The following is an 18,232-nucleotide window of genomic DNA, read 5'->3' on the forward strand; positions in this document are numbered from 1 at the left end:
GGGCCCTTGAGCAAGGCCCTTAACCCTTTGTGCTCCAGGGGTGCCGTATCATGGCCGACCCAGCGTTCTGACCCCAAGCTGGAATATACGAAGAACGAATTTCACTGTAATGTATATGTGACAAATACAGGCTATTCTATGTGAATGGGTTTCCATTTGAGTTCAGTCTCTCTCAAGTGTTCTTCATCAGGGACACCACTGTGTCCACCAGAGATAGAGGGACACATTTATTAAACAAAAAATCATTCTTTAGTCTATTTATTTCCGTGAAGCTGCTTTGTGACAATTCCTATGATTAGAAGAGATGAACAGACACATGTTAATGTAATAAACAGGATGGAGATGTGATCATCCATAGGAGCAGAACAACTGGTGGAATCTATTACATGGTGTAGTGCACAGTGAGGACACTAGGTTGCATTAGTGAGCCTGAGCAGCAGCAGGAGCGGTGATGGACGAGAAGGAGGAGGAGGAGGACGACGAGGACGAGGAGGAGGGACAACGAGGAGGAGAGGGTTTGTGTTTGCCGTCGCCGTCCATAGCAGAAGCACAACAGGCTGAAACCGCTCTGAATCATGGCTACCGACACCATATCAGCTTGCACTGGATCCAACCTGCTGCAGCCGATCAGCGAGATCATCAACCTGCCGCTAGACCAGGTAACACCTTCACACGGCTCCTTTTGTTCTGCGCTGATGTTTAGGAGATGAGACATTCCTCCGCTGGGTACAGTTACCATCCCGAAACCGGTGCTGCGATGAAAAAAAAAAAAGAAACATCCTGTTTTCAATCAACACAAGCGCTTTTCACGACGGATTGTTTACCCACTGACATTGTGTTTATCCAAAGACGTGCTTTTCCCTCATTGATGAGCCTCTAAAATGGACCATTTCTCCATCTAATGTGTCCATTTCCTATGGTGCAGTGGACAGCGACATGAAGAGACCGCAGTTCTAGACAAAAAAAAAAATCTTATGTTTTATTAGAGGCTTAGAATGGCTTAGAGTGCAGATTCAGTGCCATGCCATTTTCTCAAAATGTCAGCCTTGTTGCATTTGATCACGCATCATCATCGTCATCATCATTATCATCATCATCATCTTGAGGCCCTGAAGTTCTTGTGGAGTGAAGCTCAAATCATGCCCACAATGATGCTTCATTTACTGCAGATCTGAAACGAGGACCAGGACTTAGATTGAACCCTGTCTGGTGAAAGATGATGTGAGCTTTTAAATGAGGCATAGAAAAAAAAAAATCACATGTGGTTATTAGGATTGTGTGATACTCGATCCTAAACATCACAATTTTACGATCTTAGGGTATTAATAGATTGTTTAACACCCACATGCCGGTGATGTTTTGTGTCCAGATTCCTAAACCTAACACACACAGTCCTAACCTTGTGGCTGAGGCCTAAACCTACACCTCAAAATTTACACCTTCAACTTAAGAGCTAACCTCAATCATAGAATCTCAACCACGAACGTAACACTTAACCCTAAACATAACCTTATTTCTAACATGAAAATCTTCACAAAACGTCAGGACTGGACTCATAACCTCAACCTTTTGTTAGATACAACATGGTAGAGGGATACAGGTCTAGTCTTCTGTCTATATGTTTGTTTTGGTGTCCTGTAAGGAAAAGGTGCTGCTCTGAACATGTGCATTTGATAGCTGTCTTATACAGTATGCTGATGTTGGAGACACACCAGGACAGGCAGCAATAGCAGCAACATAACATGCAGCTGAAGGCTTTTCAATATTGTATTATGATTAGAGGAGGACCAGGAGTCAAAGGTTGCAAAATCTTTGAGACATACTGTATCCAGAAGGGATTCATATTTTTATATAAACCAGATAGATTTGAACCGAGTTGGATAACGGTACGGACGTGATATCAGCACCCGTGACCATGCTGTAAACATTTTATGCAAATGAAAATATTTTATAAAATATTTGATTTGAAGTTTGATAGGTTTGGGAAATTGTATGCCGAAAACACCATTATATACAAATAAATATCAGAGAACAGAATCTACATTTAAGTCATTTGTTCCAGTCTATGGATAATTGGTCACTTTGGGTTCATTAGGATGCTAAATACGAGACACAAGACCGTATATTGCTCTCAGCTGCAACTGCACAGAGAGACCAGAGAGACTTAAGTTGGGCTACAGATTCATATTTAGATATTTATTCTGGATATAGTCCATGCCCCAACCACCCCCCCCCCCCCCCCCCCCTATGTGCACTCACATGTCTTTATAATGTCAATTTTGAGGTAGGAGAAAACCAGGGAACCCAGCGGTACAATGTGGAAGTGGTGACTCAGTGACTTAGACTCAAATGGCCCTTGAACCTTTCCTCACCAGGGGCATTGTATCATGGCTGACCCTGTGCTCTGACCCCAGTTTCCTAATAAACTGGTATATGTGAAGAATTTCACTGTTTAAAATGGACAAAACTATAATGGTTGGACGTTCGTTGTCACCCTGGAGTGGTAGCTCAGTGGTGAAGTGGAAGCTCAGTGGTTAAGGTGCTGGGTTACTGATCGGGAAGGTTGGGGGTTGAAGCTTCAGTATCGCCCAAGCTGCCACTCTTGGGCCCTTGAGCAAGGCCCTTAACCCTCCGTGCTCCAGGGGTGCCGTATCATGGCCGACCCAGCGCTCTGACCCCAGCTTCTGAGCAAGCTGGGATATGCGAAGAACAAATTTCACTGTAATGTATATGTGACAAATACAGGCTATTCTATGTGAATGGGTTTCCATTTGAGTCTTTGTCTTTATAATGTCAATTTTGATTGGTAGGTAGGTGGTAGGAGAAAACCAGGGAACCCAGCGGTAGCCCAGAAGTAACCTGAGATGGGCTCTGAACGATGAACCTGGAGATGTTTGGAGAGCAGACAATATGTCATGCCTTATTATATTTTGAATATAGTCTCCAGGTTTTCAAACCCATTCTGTGACTCAGGGGATCATGTGGCAAACAACTGGAATGATTTACAATCACCGATCATACGCAATCATTTACTGCAGGTTTTTTCTTTTCTGATTTATAGCAAAGAATTCCACCTGTGCTGCTCCATTTTATACCACAATTACTGAGTTTATGGTCAATACCTCAGTCACAGACAAGTGTAGATTTTTTTTTACGAGAGCTGGCCATATGTATTTTTTTAATGATGCAAGAAATTATCCAGTGGAGGTGTCACTGAATTTGTTTGCGAAGAAAACCTGCTGAAGTTACGAGGTGGATTGTAATGTGATCAGCAGGTCTTCATTTTACAGTCATCTCTGGCTCTTTCACACTCTAGTTGTAGACACTGTACTCCTGTTACAGAGTTGTGTCTGGATGAGAAAGTGCCCAGTCATATCTTTTTGCAGTTTCACACATGTTGGTGTCTGGGTCATCCATTTCTCCAAACTAGTTTTAGCTTACAAATTTCTTTACCGAGCATTTGATCTGAATCCAGAAACATGCAGTCTGATTGGTTATCTGAAATTCGCCTACCTACACACAGCCATACATCAGGTTCTAAATAGGAGAACTTTTGAATGCTGTGATATGGTCACATCATGATTATGATGAACATATAACCAGAATAAAAATCATTTACACGTTGTATTTTGACATTTAAAAAAAAAAAAGTGGTCCATCTGAATGTTTTCGAGGGTGAGTGAATGTGATTGGCTGTTTGCAGTGGCATTCACACGCCTCTTCCTGTGAAAGAGGGTGGTTCTTGGCCATGTTTACTGGTGAAAAGCTCCAGGATGTCTATTAAAAGCTCTACTGAAAGTGAGGACTTGAACTTGCTGTGTGGGTGGAGGGAATTATACCCCTAAAATCGTCCACAAGTAATGGCAGTTAATTTAGAGGTCTCTTTTTTTTATTGGGATATTGGGCATGTTTTTTTTTACTTACAATCTCAACTTTGAGTATGTAAATGCTTTCCGAAATGCATGATCAGAGATAGAAAGTAGCAGAATTGTATGTACATAAAACCTCTTTTTTCCCCTCTTTTATTTGGCTGCTTTCAACAAGGGAATTAATTCGCTTTGTCTGTCCAAGTAGCCTACAATCTGGTCTTAGTAGAGACAGACTATAAAATATCAGGCTACATGCCAGGTATAGTAAAAATTGTGTGTATGTATTGGGTGTATATGGAGTAAGGATAATGTAGAGCTCAAATTCTCAAATTCAGGAATTGACTAAAGACGGTTTCCTAAATATGGTACAGAAATAGGGAATTGTACAATATGTCGTAAGCTGCACAAGCTGCATGGCTCAGATAAACATACAAGCTTTAGTAAATATATAGTGATTTAAATTGGCAAGCAAGATAATCAATCATTTGCTGAATCTTATCAGACAACTTCTATATCACATATGTTTAAACTGCAGAGATTAATTGTAGGGTCACAATGTTTTTTCCCTCAGCAGTCTCCCAGCTTTCAACATGCATCAAGCATCCGCTTTCTAGTATATTCTTTTTTGTAAGAGAGATAACCTTATTTACCGGCTATACAATAAGGGCATATGGCTGCACATATGGCTCTGCTTCAGGCCAGGCAACAAGGTGAACCTGTTAATAAGCTGATCATTGTCCATAATTTATTAGCATACATATGGGCCTGATTATTGCGGTGCAGGTCTGCACTCAGTTGGCTTGCATGGCTCTAATGGGAGGCTGACACAGTTAATTATAAACACTGAGTTTATAGTTGTTGGGGGATGTAGGAACCTTGTAGCTGTCTCCTGAGGGAAGAAACCAGTCTTGTGTGTCCTCTGCTAAACACTCCAGAGAGAACATGGCTCTTATGGGAAACATGTAGCAATCAGGATAGGAGGCACTAAAGATCAACCCTGATTTCGTACTGGTGCTCTTGCAACTTAGTTTTAGTTATTAAGCTACTTGGAAAAAGTTTTACATTTATGAACATTTATGTGTTTCTGTCAAGACCTTAAAAACAGGCGGAACTGTTACGAATGCTCGTTTGTTTATATCCCTAATAGGTCCTTTTGTTACAGTATGTCTCCTAAGGTATAGTCACTAGATTAAACAAAGTTCACAGCATCATGTTTCAAACATCACTTTGTAAAACCCGTTCTTTCTTTGCTATAGTTAATGATCATTTAAATCATAAGTATCCTAGTAACATTTAAGTATCCATTCAATCTAGTAGAAATGTTGGTAATGTAGAAAGCAACCAGTTGACAGCTACTGCAATCACACTGAAGTGTTTGGAAAAGATCTCTTAACTCTCTGTTGTGTTGCGATTGGACTGATATCAGTCTTGCAGTGGAGTCACAGTTTGTCAAATATATGAATGTAAATGACTTATTTGTTTAGAAATATAACTAATGCCTATTTACAATAAATATACTCCAGACTTGCCAGTAACTTTTTTTTTTTTTTTTTTTCCTTTCCTAGTTTCTTTCTCAATATAATGCATCTTCACACTTGTTTAGCTGTCTGTGGTTGGCTGAGGGTTGAGTGCAGAGAGTGCAGGGGATAGTACTTCTGCTCGGACATCAATAATTGAGTATAATATATACTGATATGAGAACGCTCTTGGTCCATAAGAGGTATTTAATCATGGGGTAATTATTTGGTAACTTATTTTCTGTACAGAGGTCAAGGGCATTTGTTGTGTATAAGAACTGGGCTTTAAAGTGAGGGCACAACGAGGCCATATCACATTTGCTGTTTTTTTTTAAAATGCTGTTTTGTTTTGCTTCATCCTGGACAACATTGAAGTCATAAGTGTACCATTTTCACACAGAAACAAGCTAGCCTTTTAAAAGCACAGCTAAACGACACAAGTGCCTAATGCACCTGACTGACTATGGGTTGAGGACTGTGCAAATACTACACAAATGTATTTCTGTAGGGATTTACAGCTTGCACTTCCTACCAGAGAGCTCTGCATAATACTGCGTGAATGCGTTTGTGTTTTTTCAGGATGATTAGTTTTTTATTTACTATATATTGCATATACACTGAACAGGCATAACCTTATGACCATATAACATTATGACAGGTGAAGTTAATAATACTGATTATCTCTTCATCATGGCACCTGGTAGTGGGTGGGATGTTATTAGGCAGCAAGTGAACATTTTGTTATCAAAGTTGATGTGTAGGAAGCAGGAAAAATGGGCAAGTGTAAAGATTTGAGTTTGACAAGGGGCCAGATTGTGATGTCTAGACGACTGGGTCAGAGCATCTCCAAAACTGCAGCTATCTATTAAAAGTTGTCCTGGGAAAGTTTCGACAACAGGTTCATAGGTGGCCGAGGCTTATTGATGCATGTGGTGAGCGAAGGCTGGACGTGTGGTCCGATCCAACAGACGAGTTACTAAGTTACAATAATAGGCAGGTAGTCATAATGTTATGCCTGATTGGTGACCATAAAGTTGTTCCTGGTAAATGGCTATAAAGCTATGTCTGGTCAGTGTAGGCTACCAAGATAATGTTAGCAGCTTGAAGAAACACTACAGTAATCCCCTGTTTATCGCGGTGGTTACGTTCCAAAACCGCGATAAACGAAAAACCCCGATAAACGGACGCCACCCCAAAAATGGTATTTCATGTATACAGTACTGTACTGTTTTAATATTTTACTTCATTTTGAATTTACAATTATTAATTATATTTATATTAATACATTTCATTATTTCAACATAAAACATTGGTCTATCGTGCTATCCGCGAGAGACCGGGAAAATCAGACAAACTAATTAATTATGTGGCAAATGCAATTCCGCGATAAACCCGGGTTAAAGATTCAAACCGCAGTAATGCGGGAGATTTATATATATATCAGAAAATTGCATGTTTTTAAAATAAAACAGCGTGCCACGTTTAAAAAGGGGCATGTGTTTACAGGCATTGGATATCATTGTTCTAGGAAACACTATGATATCGTTAAATAGTATTGCTGAAGGATTTTATGATAAAGGCATGGAGTGAGCTGAAAGGGCTCTAGCTACAGACTATATGAAATGTGAGCCCTTTTTTTATTTTTTTTTTACAGATTAATGAGACATGTCTCCAAAATCATATAAGAGATTTGTACAAAACAACATTAAGAATGTTAAACACTTACAATAATAGTAACATTATAGCCTTGTGCACTGGGCTCGAGTTTATTAGCGCTATGTGTGAGAGTTGCACTTTAGACATGCAAGAAAAATGCCTGAAAACTGACAGCAGCCTTTTGCTGAACAGTAGCTACATTAGTCTCACCTTTTACTTTGCTTTCACTTCCGTGTTTGGTTGAGAGCTGATTGGCATTTATGTGGTTGACAACACACCAGAAATGCAACAAAAACACCACAATCTTCTCCAAATGGTTTACTCAGGAAATGATGTCTGGCAAAAAAATATGTACACACATTAATTTGAGTTTGAGAGACTAGTTATTTTGGTGCTGTTTTTTGAATTGACGTTCTTTTTGGGAAATCTGGCAACAGCAGAATTGACAAAAGCTGGTGTACTGAAAGCCGTTGTTTGATTGAGCCGATGATCACGCAGGTGTGTGTCGCTTCTGATGCCTGACAAGAGACACACAAAACAGAGAAAACATACACACTCACTCAGGATTTCTTTCTGCATATGAACAGTACAGGGTGTCCTAGCAACAAGGCTCTTCAGGATTCCCTCTGTTAGTGTTTAGAGGGGCCTTGAAATGCTTTGCTGTTGACGAGGAGCTGTAGGACAAAAATATCTGACATTTCTATTGTTTTCATTTGTGAAATTATGTACTTTTTTCCTCAGAAAATTTAAAATGCTAGCATTTTCTTTTTACATTCTTGATACCGCTAACATAACATTATCCGCCCTGTGTTCAGGCTTTGGGCTTATAATTTAGTTCAGCTTGTTTAGCTTGTTTGCTGCTTTTGCAAATGATCTATGGAAATGCTTTCGATTAAACTTTCGGTGTTGTACAATAAAAATAAGTACAATTATAGTTCTACATTCAGAACAGCCCTCTCTCTAGGTTTTTAAATCAGTTTTCGTTTAATTACCTTGTTAAAGTCATTTGTTACAATAGAGGTTTGGGACCGGTATTAGTGCTCACTTAAACGATTCTGACTCTGCCCACCTGCCCCACATCTTTTGCCCCATTAGTCAGGCACTGCTTCGAGTTGTTCAGGCAGAAAATGTGATTTATCTGCAGCCTGACCAGTCGACACCTTCGCATGCACATGCTGTATGTCTTCTCCGTTCTAAAGTGAAGAGCAGTTCTCAGGTTCCTCTTCTCCGATTCTGAAGATGAGAATCACTAGAGCGAGACATGACCCATCCTGTAACAAGAGGCATCGAGAGCCATGAATTACAGAGCACAGTTACTGCAGGTGAGGGTGAGTGAGCTCGTAACAGGTGTGGCGACACTCAAGCTCGTCTCACTGAGCTGTCATGAGAAATTAATAACACATAGGTGGCTTCTCAGAGCGGTGCGTTACATAGGAGCTGTATTGTTTTACAGTAAGCCACGTTTTAGCCCTTTTTTAAAGACAATTCTGTTGTGCAATGAATACGTTCAAGGAAATGCAAAAGTTTCTGTACTGAACGGGGAAATCAAGTAACTTAGTGTATTTGCATATGTCCCTTTTACAAGTGACAAAAAGCAGTGTTTGGAATGTATCCCTGAGCAGCTTCTGGATCCTCTTAGTTGTAATATTTCATACCATCTTCTCCTCACTTTCTTTATTTTACTTCATTTTTTATTCAATTTGATCTAATGTCGCCTTATTTTGCCTTATGCTGTTGTCGCCTTAGAAGAAACTCCAAGTATTTATTTATTTATTTATTTACTATTGAATTTTACATTAACTTTTTTTTTTCTATAAATACTATAGGTTTGTGTGAAAGCGTTTGCCCCTCTGTTATTTTTATGTATGCACTACTTTTTCAGGCAGATTTATATCAGGGTTTTTTTTTTTTTTTTTTTTTTTTTTTTACCTACAACCACTACTTACTGGATGTTTTCTGTTTTATTCGCCATTCTTTGTAAACTCTAGGGACTAATTCATAAGTGTCTAAATTAAAATGTGAATGACGGTTATATTTTTGTTTGAGTTATATTTTGGACCTTATCTTTAAGTCATGTGGTGTTTTTCCTTCCTGAGTGAAACATATGACAAATCGAGGCAAGATAAAGGTTTCTCAGTGTGTCAGATACCACATCACAATAGAGGCCTGCCTGGAAATGTGTTTCCGCTCACTTCCGAAAGGAATTCTGACAAATACTGTCTGCTCAGAGCAAACACACTGATCAGTCTCGGTCACGCCCATCTCCCAGCTATTATTTTTGTTCGCCCAACTCATTCTTTCTTATTAAAAAGAGATTATGTTTCCCAAAATATAGACAAAAATGGTTTTAAATAATTTTAACTGCTTGCTTATGTCTGCATGAAGAATAATTATTAAAAAAACCCAGACCATTTTGAAGTCTTTCTGTTGGATCTCACAGAATCTTGGTGCTAATACACACCTCACATTGGACTTCTTGTCTGCATAATCGAGGTCAGATTTAAAGCAGGCAGATTATAAATATGGTGCCATGCCCCTGAACTCCTGAACTCAGCACTTTATTTAATTGATTCATTTGATCCTTTTGACCACAAGTATTTCGTTTTCTTGCCAGCTCTCCCTTGGCTTTTACAGTGTGGCAAACTACCTTTCTTTTTTCTTTTTTCTTTTTTTAAACAGTCAAGGATGGGCAGTTGTCCTATAAAATAAGTGTCTCTTCCTGTTTTGTTTCCTGCCTTTTTATTGAGCAGATACACAGACCATTGAGAGCTGTCTAGGGCTTTTTATTACTGCAGTTATACTATTTTTTTGGAGGGTCAAATATTGTATAGTAGTTCATACACTCAGACAACTTTATTGGGAACACCTGCTGCACACAAGTATCTTATCAGCCAATCATGTGGCAGGAGAGTAATGCATAAACGGGTCAAGAGCTTCAGATGACGTTCACAACAAACATCAGAATACAGAAAAAAAATAAATTATGCTAGACAGCTAGTTCAATTTTAGCTAAGTAATGTTCATCTTACAAAAGCTAATATGGCTATATCAGGCTTGAGCATCACCTTGGCGTTGTGAAGTCCTTGATGTTGCAATTGTAAAAACATTGTGCCCTGAAAATTGTGTTAGTATGTTTTTTTTTTTTTTCTTTTTCTTGCTAGGCTATTATTTGTTAGGGAGCATTTACTGTATGCAGTGAGGGCCTGAATAAGAAAAACTTTTTTTGTGTGTATGTGTGTGTGTAATATATATATATATATATATATATATATATATATATATATATATATATATATATATATATATATATATATATATATATATATATATATATTATGAGTGTATATATATATATAAAATTAGCAAAAAGGGCTGGTTTTTATTGGTTGGTGAATAGCATGAAGAAACGTCAAACTTAATGACAAGAAAACTTTGCTGTAATTAAACGAAAGTAAATCTGTAACAATAAATGTTTATAATAACTTTATGAAGTTGCTTTCTTGTGATTTGCTTAAAACACTGAACTGTAACCTGCGAATTGTGTGATGTGAACCCATAGTGTAGTATTGCCTCAGACATTATACTCATTACATTTACATTTGTGGCATTGAGCTGATGCCATTTTACCAGTGTAACTTAGTTATTTCATTTATTCAACTGAACAGTTGAGGGTTAAGGGACTTGCTCAAGGGCCCGGTGGTGGCAGCTTGGTGATGCTGGGATTTGAACTCACTTCGTCTGATTAGAAGACCACTGAGCTATTATTTCCTATTTCTATTAGTTTTAAATGTTTTTTTGTCACTATATTGTTTATTCATTACAATCTGTGCTTTTCTAAGTCTGTAGTCTTCTTATATGGGTGGTATGTGTTGAATTTAAAGGAGAACATTTTGCTGTACATTTGATCTGCAGTAGTAATTAGTCTCTAACTTTGGTCTCCTGAAGGGAAACCACTCAGTTTGTTTATCCCCATGGGATTTTCAATTTTCAATTAAAAAACCCCACATTGCTGGGTTTATACACCATGCATTTTTGCCTTCTTCGTCTGATATTAATTATTTATTGGCAAACTATGCATGTACTCTTCCTAGTATCTGAGGTCTATGAAGTTGTATTAATTTCTCTCACAAACTCTGACAAGAGTTCTTTGACTGGTTATTAAAATTTTATGTTGGCTCCAATTTCATGCAGCATTTTTTTTTTTAGTTTCTTAACAGTGTTGTTGAATCAGCATTGTATTACACCTAGTAATCCCTCGAGACTTAAGTGTGAATGTACACAATAAAATGAATGTTGCTACTTTTTTTTGTTAAGAATGTTGTTTTTGATCAAATTGTTAAGGACATCTTGCAAGAATCGACAGCTTTAAACTAACAAATGTGGAGAACATATGAAAACTCTTTAGACCTCACTAACAAGTCAGTGTAAAAATGAACACAAATGCAACCCACTAAAAGACTTTCTAAAATATAAAGATTATAAAATCCCCCATTTGCATTCAAAACTAGGTCATAAATATGGGAAAATGGGGAAAAAAAGGAAAGAGACATTTGGTTAATGCTTTAATGGATTCAGTAGTGTACAGTGCTAAACACAAAATGCTTTTAGTGTAATGAATGAAGTCATGCTGCACACTGCGATAGTCCATTACGTGCATCCTGGATTCAGTTTAGGTTTTCTTGTTAAAACATATTTAATTGTCCCAAAAATGCAGATTTGAATGTATAAATGTAACAGCATGGACTGAAAAATGTGCAACTTCAGTCTGTTTATGCCTTTAGTTATATTTGTAGATTTTGCAGTTACATTTAGCTGAAACTATTCCATTGCATGAATTTGTAGCCATGGTTTTAAAATAAATTAAAATTATACGTGTAAAAAAAAAAAAAAGAAGGAAAAAAAAAATATATATATATATAATAATATATATATATATATATTAATAAAGGTTTATTTTGGTTTTATATTTATTCATTTATATTTTTTATAAAAATGTTCAATGCTCAAAATGTTTAAACGCGTTAATACAATTAGTGCCGTTAAAATAATGAATTTTGTCAGCCCTAATATATATATATATATATAAAGTATCTCACAAAAGTGAGTACACCCCTCACATTCCAGCAACCATTTTAGTACAGACGCTCCCCACTTTACGAACATTCATTTTACGAACAAACCTGTCTGGAGTCGGAAAAATTCAAAACGGAGGAGAGTCGCCGCTAGCTATTCGTCGACCATAACGAGTCTACATGATGCGCACTAGACTAGGGTGAATTAATTTTTTTTTTATTTCATTTTATAGTATTTTTTATAGTATTTATAGTTCTTGCATCATTATGAGATATGCATAGTCAATAAAGAACACAGTAACAACTTACGAACAAATTCATGGTACGAACGGTCGTTAGGAATGTAACTCGTTTTGCGAGGTGGGGAGCGTCTGCATAGTTTCTCGAGGGGCAATACTATAGTCAATGTGCAGCTTGTACAGCTGTACAGATTTTCTGTCCCCTAAAAATAATATACATCCATTATTGTCCAAATATCTGGCAACAAAAGTGAGAACACACTAAGTGATAACAGCTGTATGTTGTGTATCTATGCAAAGCACCATGTCCTATTTACAGAGGTGGCAAAAGGACACACATCCTTCACTTAAGTAGAAGTCCAGATACTTATGTTTTAAAAGTTGAAGTACTGACTATACCTTTTTACTCAAGTTAAAGTGAAGAAGATTGGGCTCTGACATGTACTTAAGTTAAAAGTAGCCATTACTACTACCTGTTTCAGTGTCACGCTTATAACTGGACCTCACATCATATAAAAATTTGGCCTGTCAATCGATAAAAATATTTAATTGCGGTTTAATAGTTAACTCAAGATTAATCTCATCTTGATCACACATTATCTGTTCTTAATCTACCTTAAATTAATACTTTTCAAGTTTTTAATACTCTAATCAAAATAGACATGGACAAATATGGATGCTTTATGCAAATGCATGTTTATTAATAGTGAAACCAAACTTAACATGGAGCATTAAGACAAAATATTCTTGTAAATGTTGAAATTTGATTATGGAGTTAAAATTATGTAAATCATCAGGACACCAAACGGAATCTTTGCTATGTTTCCACACGGACGGCTAATGAGGTGATACCGAAGACACTGTACCTCTTCTAACTTTCATGCAGATTACATAATCAGAGAACATTTGTTTTCGATGTGAATTCATTTATTTAAAAGTATTATTATTATGTTTGTGAGGCAAATATTCACTGAGCTTCAGGTTGTTTTATTCGTGTTGAAGAGATGAGCAAGCCCACCATGTCCCTTTTCTGTATTCGTACTGTATTCTTAAAGCGCAGCATTTTGTTATTATGAGTGTGTACGAATGAAAGTAGACCCCTTTACAGATTCAAATGATGTATTGCTTTTATCTGTACCATCCAAAAAGGCACAGATAAATTTAAGTTAGTTTTGGTGTTATGAGGAAAAATGCCACACTCGCCAGTGCGTTTGTTGACCCCCATAGGGTTCATTGTGCATTATGGCGGATTTTGGTGCTAATTTAAGTCTTTTGAGTGATTTTGAGGCGCATCAGTAAAACAAATGGTGAATTTTTCGGTGGAGTTTATTCTTCTATATTTATTTATAAAAAAAAAAGGTCCAAAAAGAAATGCGCGCTGCATTAATCGCGCGTTAATAAAATTAGTGCCGTTAAAATGAATTTGCGTTAACGTGTTAATTTTGACAGCCCTAATTAATATATTAATACAAAATAAATTTTTATTTTGTTAACTAATGAATGTATCCAGGCTGAACAACCATGATATAGAACACAAGCAGAGAAAAGATGATGATCAAGAATGTCTGTTCTCAATCATCTTTACATCACAGACTCCCTCTGTCTCATCCACATAAACCCCAGACTTCTTGTTGGCTTCTGTCTTGCACGTTGTTTGCTTCATAAACTAGTCTACATCTGTGGTGTGTGAGAGCCAGGAAATGATACACCAGCGGTAGATTGAAAAAGCTGCGCAATGACAGGAAATAGGTTGATGTGCTAAAAACGGCACACAATGAGAAGAAAGAAATTTGACATTTAACCAAATACATTAAAACTAAAGTAACAAGGCTGGTTTGAAAATGTAAGAAGTAGAAAGTACAGATATTTGTGTAAAAAGTTGTCTGAAAAATAAATAGTGATCTACTGATACCAGAAAAATCTACTTAAATACAGTAAAGTATTTGTACCACCTCTGCCTATTCATCATCTTCATGTTTTTGTCTGCTTGCATCATGTATTAGAGCAGTTAAAATTTGGTGCTTTGAGTACAGTTCTCTCAAACTGAACACTGGATGGCATCTCATGGCAAAGAACTCTCTGTGGATTTGAGAATTAGAATTGTTGCTCTCCACAAAGATGCCCTAGGCATTTAAAAGATCACCCTCTAACAGTGAGTTACAGTACAGTGGCCAGGGTCATACAGAGGTTTTCCAAGACCGGTTGCACAAGGAACAGGCAATTTTTATTTTTAACATAAATAAGCCGCACCTGTGTATAAGCCTGTCTACAGTAAAACTAATTAACTTTACACAGGCTTTACCGAAAGAGAGTATCTGTTACACGGTGTAACAGGTGAAATATGTTGTGGCTCCTTTAAGAGCAGAGCGGCATTTTGGGAACAGCACGTCACTGCATTCTTTCGGTATTACTGCGTGCGTGTGAGACTGAGGATTATGAGCTCATTATTTTCTGATGCTCGTTTCTATGTTTCTTTGACTAACCCATAACGCTGTTGCCAAGAAAAATAAAAAAGCATGAGTTTTGGAAACCTGTCTGTGCTTATATGATTTCTGTTGCAACTGGAGTTAGCGAGCTCTCCCTTCACCCAGACTCAACGCGTTACAACGGCTTGTATCCAAACAGTAGCCGACCAAGAAAGTCATTGTTCGCTGTCTTCCTCCTTCCTTTCACAATTACAGTGGTAACTTGACCTACGAGTGCATTAATGTACGAGTTTTCCGAGGTACGAGTGGTCACTCAGTCGATTTTTTTGCTTTGTTACGCGAGCAAAAAATTGAGGGACGAGCTCGAGACGCCGCTGCTAGATGGCGAACCGAAGCCAGAAAGCGAAGATTGTGACGAAAATTAAGATAAGCAAAGAAGAAAAAGTTAAAATTTTAAAGTTTAGGTATACATAGTGTACAGGAGTGATAGTAAAACACGAGTTTTTCCTCCGCCTCCGCTTATCGCCTCTACCCCCTCCACACACGTACCCCACCGGCGTTTTCGTTAGCTTAAGTCGTCTCATTTCCAAGGAAAATACACTGAATAAAACCTTATTATATCTTTACATTCTTTTTCTATTATGTTTTTATACAAGATTTGTTATTTAGAAATGTATTTTTCAATTTAATAACATGAAACATAAAAACGGGGTGTCATTTTGAGGGTTGGAACGGATTAATGTCATTTTTTATTTTTAATATGGAAAACTGATTTGATGTGCGAGCAAATTGAGATACCAGCTCGTCCACGGAACGAATTAAACTCGTAGGTCAAGGTACCACTGTATTTCTCTCGAGAGTTTATCTTTTGGCATCGTCGTGCGTTTAAAAATCACCACCGGTGAAAGTTTTTCTCCCGATGCCGTGCAGCTCAGAACACAGGTGAAGTGCGTTTTTTTCGTTTCCGTTCGGAAATTTTATTGGTCTAATGTTATGTCGCTCAGTTTTTTTGGCTTGAAGTTTGTGAAACCGGGAAAAACCCAGGAAAAATCCATAAATTAGCCACTTCGTTGTTTAAGCCGCGGGGTTCAAAACGTGGGAAAAAAGTAGCGGCTTATAGTCCGAAAAATACGGTAATGATTATTAGTATGGTATTTATGGCAACAGTTTTTTTTTTTTTAATGCGATGTGTGAATGTATTACATTCCTAAATTGCCATGTTTTTCCAGCTATCATTTATTATAAGCTATAATGGACACAGTCATTAGCATGTTCCTGACTGCACATTGAATTGTAAATTAGCTTCAGTGCTGATTAAAACAAGTGCATAACCTGGGCTCTATAAAGATTCCAATCCTGCTAAAGTACATGTGAATGGAGCAGTGAAATGCACTTCAACCCCTCCACTTCAACTGCTCAATCTTTCTTTCTTAACAAAACAGACTTGAAAAATCTGCGCTCTCTCTCTCCCTCCCTCTCTCCCTCTCTCTCTCTCTCTCTCTCTCTAGCTTTATTTCTTTCTTTTGCTAGGCAAGTTAGGGGGCTGTATATCATGCTGCCAAGAATCTCCCATAATCCCTTTTGCCTAGTGTATGGGTCCAGCTGGGCTCTGTGACAGATGTATTGAGTGTCGCAGAACAAGCGTTTTGTTGTGGGTTTTTGAAGTGCAGCTGCAAACGAGCAGATTGTAGACAGGCAGCTAAACAGATAGTGAGGGTCTTCATTCTACTGTAATAATTATAAATTTTTTTTAGATAAACACAGCACTTTAATTTTTATACATTCACAATAGGTTGTAAATGTTATCTTGCTACTGATATTGGCTGCTATTTTCATAGGACAAAGTGCTAAAAAATTCTTCATTTCAATGTATTTGCATTTGTCCAGTTTTCTATTTCTTGCCTTTCTGATTTAGATCTAATACAGACTAAGGCTTTGTTCCTATATCCATATACAATCGCATGTAATGTAGAAAACGTCCCTGTTTTAATTTAGTCGTATTGCATATTATAACCTTCAAGAGTTTGGCTTCAATTATACTGTAAATGTAATTGGCACAATAATGGGTTAATACTTTGTTGTTTTCCTCTTTTAAGATTGGGATGTTTGAGGAGTGACGTTGTGTCTCAAGAAATAATAGAAGGATGGACGGAAACTATGTAGCATCATTAACTGGGATAATCAAAGCGTTCTCTAGTCTCAAGCACTGTACTGCAGTACCAGGATTTAAAGAACAGGACAGGAAGCGAAGGCACTGTGCTTTATCTAGGGCAAAAGGCATTCTGGGTAATGAAGTACTAAAGAAATTCTACTGCTTTAACCAGACATTGTGCTGTTGGAAAAAGTGCTGAATCATTCCTCACAGAAAGACTTCGGGAAAACAGAAGTGCAAGTCTACTTCCTCTGAGACTAATATCTTAACATCCAACTTATAGCTGTTTTGTGGCGAATTTAACAGATTTTAAAACAACAGACCCCAGTATTATTATTATTATTATTAGTTTTTTTGCTTTATGTCCCATATGGACTTTGTTTCTCTAGATTGCAATAAAAGCCAAAATTGAATGGTTGATAAATCAGATAATCAGCAATAAGAGAAAGGTTATATAATAAATAGAATATAAAGACTATAAATAGAAACGTCAAAAACATTTATACCTCATCATCAAAACTACCCCATAGTCTTCTTTATTAGTGTAGATGAGCAATTAGTTAGTTAGAAATGTAGTTAATTCACGTAATGACAACAAGCTCACAAATTATTATTTTATATACAGTATGTATGAATGTATGTGTGTATATATGTGTGTGTGTGTGTGTATGTATGTATGTATGTATGTGTATATATATTTTCAGAACTGGATTTTCGGATCTTTTTTTCATTCCATATGGGCTAAATCTGTATGTAGTGAATACATCGTCATCCTGAAACACACCATGATATCATTTTGTAAGTGAAGTAATTTAGAACCCTCCTTTGTTTCAGGTGAATTTTGTGGCATGTCAGCTTTGTGCGCTCCTCTCTGCCTTCTGTTTCCGGCTTTACCTACATCCCAGTAAGACGAGTCCATTTGTGAGGCATGTGGTGGCCACGCTGCTCGGCTTCTACTTCGCCCTCTTCTGCTTCGGCTGGTGAGCCACTGGGGATGTGGGAATTTTTCGTCTCTTTCTCTATTCTCTGTGAAAGCAAAACACAGCAACAAAATCGTTTAGGATGATTTTTGCAGAAGTTGAAGAATATCAAAAAAAAAAAAAAAAAAAAAAAAAAATATATATATATATATATATATATATATATATATATATATATATATATATATATATTAGCTAATTTATTTTATAGTTATGAGATCTATAGTTCTGAAATAAAACACCTACATGTACAGTGATTTTTTATTTTATATCATGTGCTAGATATGAATGATTAAGTCTGCATGAGTTACATCTACATGG

At 37.1% G+C, this 18,232-nt stretch overlaps 1 protein-coding gene across 2 annotated transcripts in view; it reads left to right on the top strand.

Moving 5' to 3' along the window:
- Positions 1-411: 411 nt before the first annotated feature.
- mboat2b (membrane bound O-acyltransferase domain containing 2b) overlaps positions 412-18,232 on the top strand; it is a 39,521-nt gene continuing 21,700 nt past the window's right edge. Inside the window, exons 1-2 of one of the 2 annotated variants that reach the window (XM_083562318.1) lie at positions 412-659; positions 17,766-17,911. In XM_083562318.1, coding sequence (XP_083418444.1) covers positions 576-659; positions 17,766-17,911 — 230 coding nt within the window. In that variant the 5' untranslated portion in view covers positions 412-575. The remainder of the gene's footprint in view (positions 660-17,765; positions 17,912-18,232) is intronic. The other variant, XM_083562319.1, reaches the window with a different exon arrangement.

Source organism: Silurus aristotelis (assembly GCF_946808225.1).
Source record: "Silurus aristotelis genome assembly, chromosome: 15".
Lineage (NCBI taxonomy): Eukaryota > Metazoa > Chordata > Actinopteri > Siluriformes > Siluridae > Silurus > Silurus aristotelis.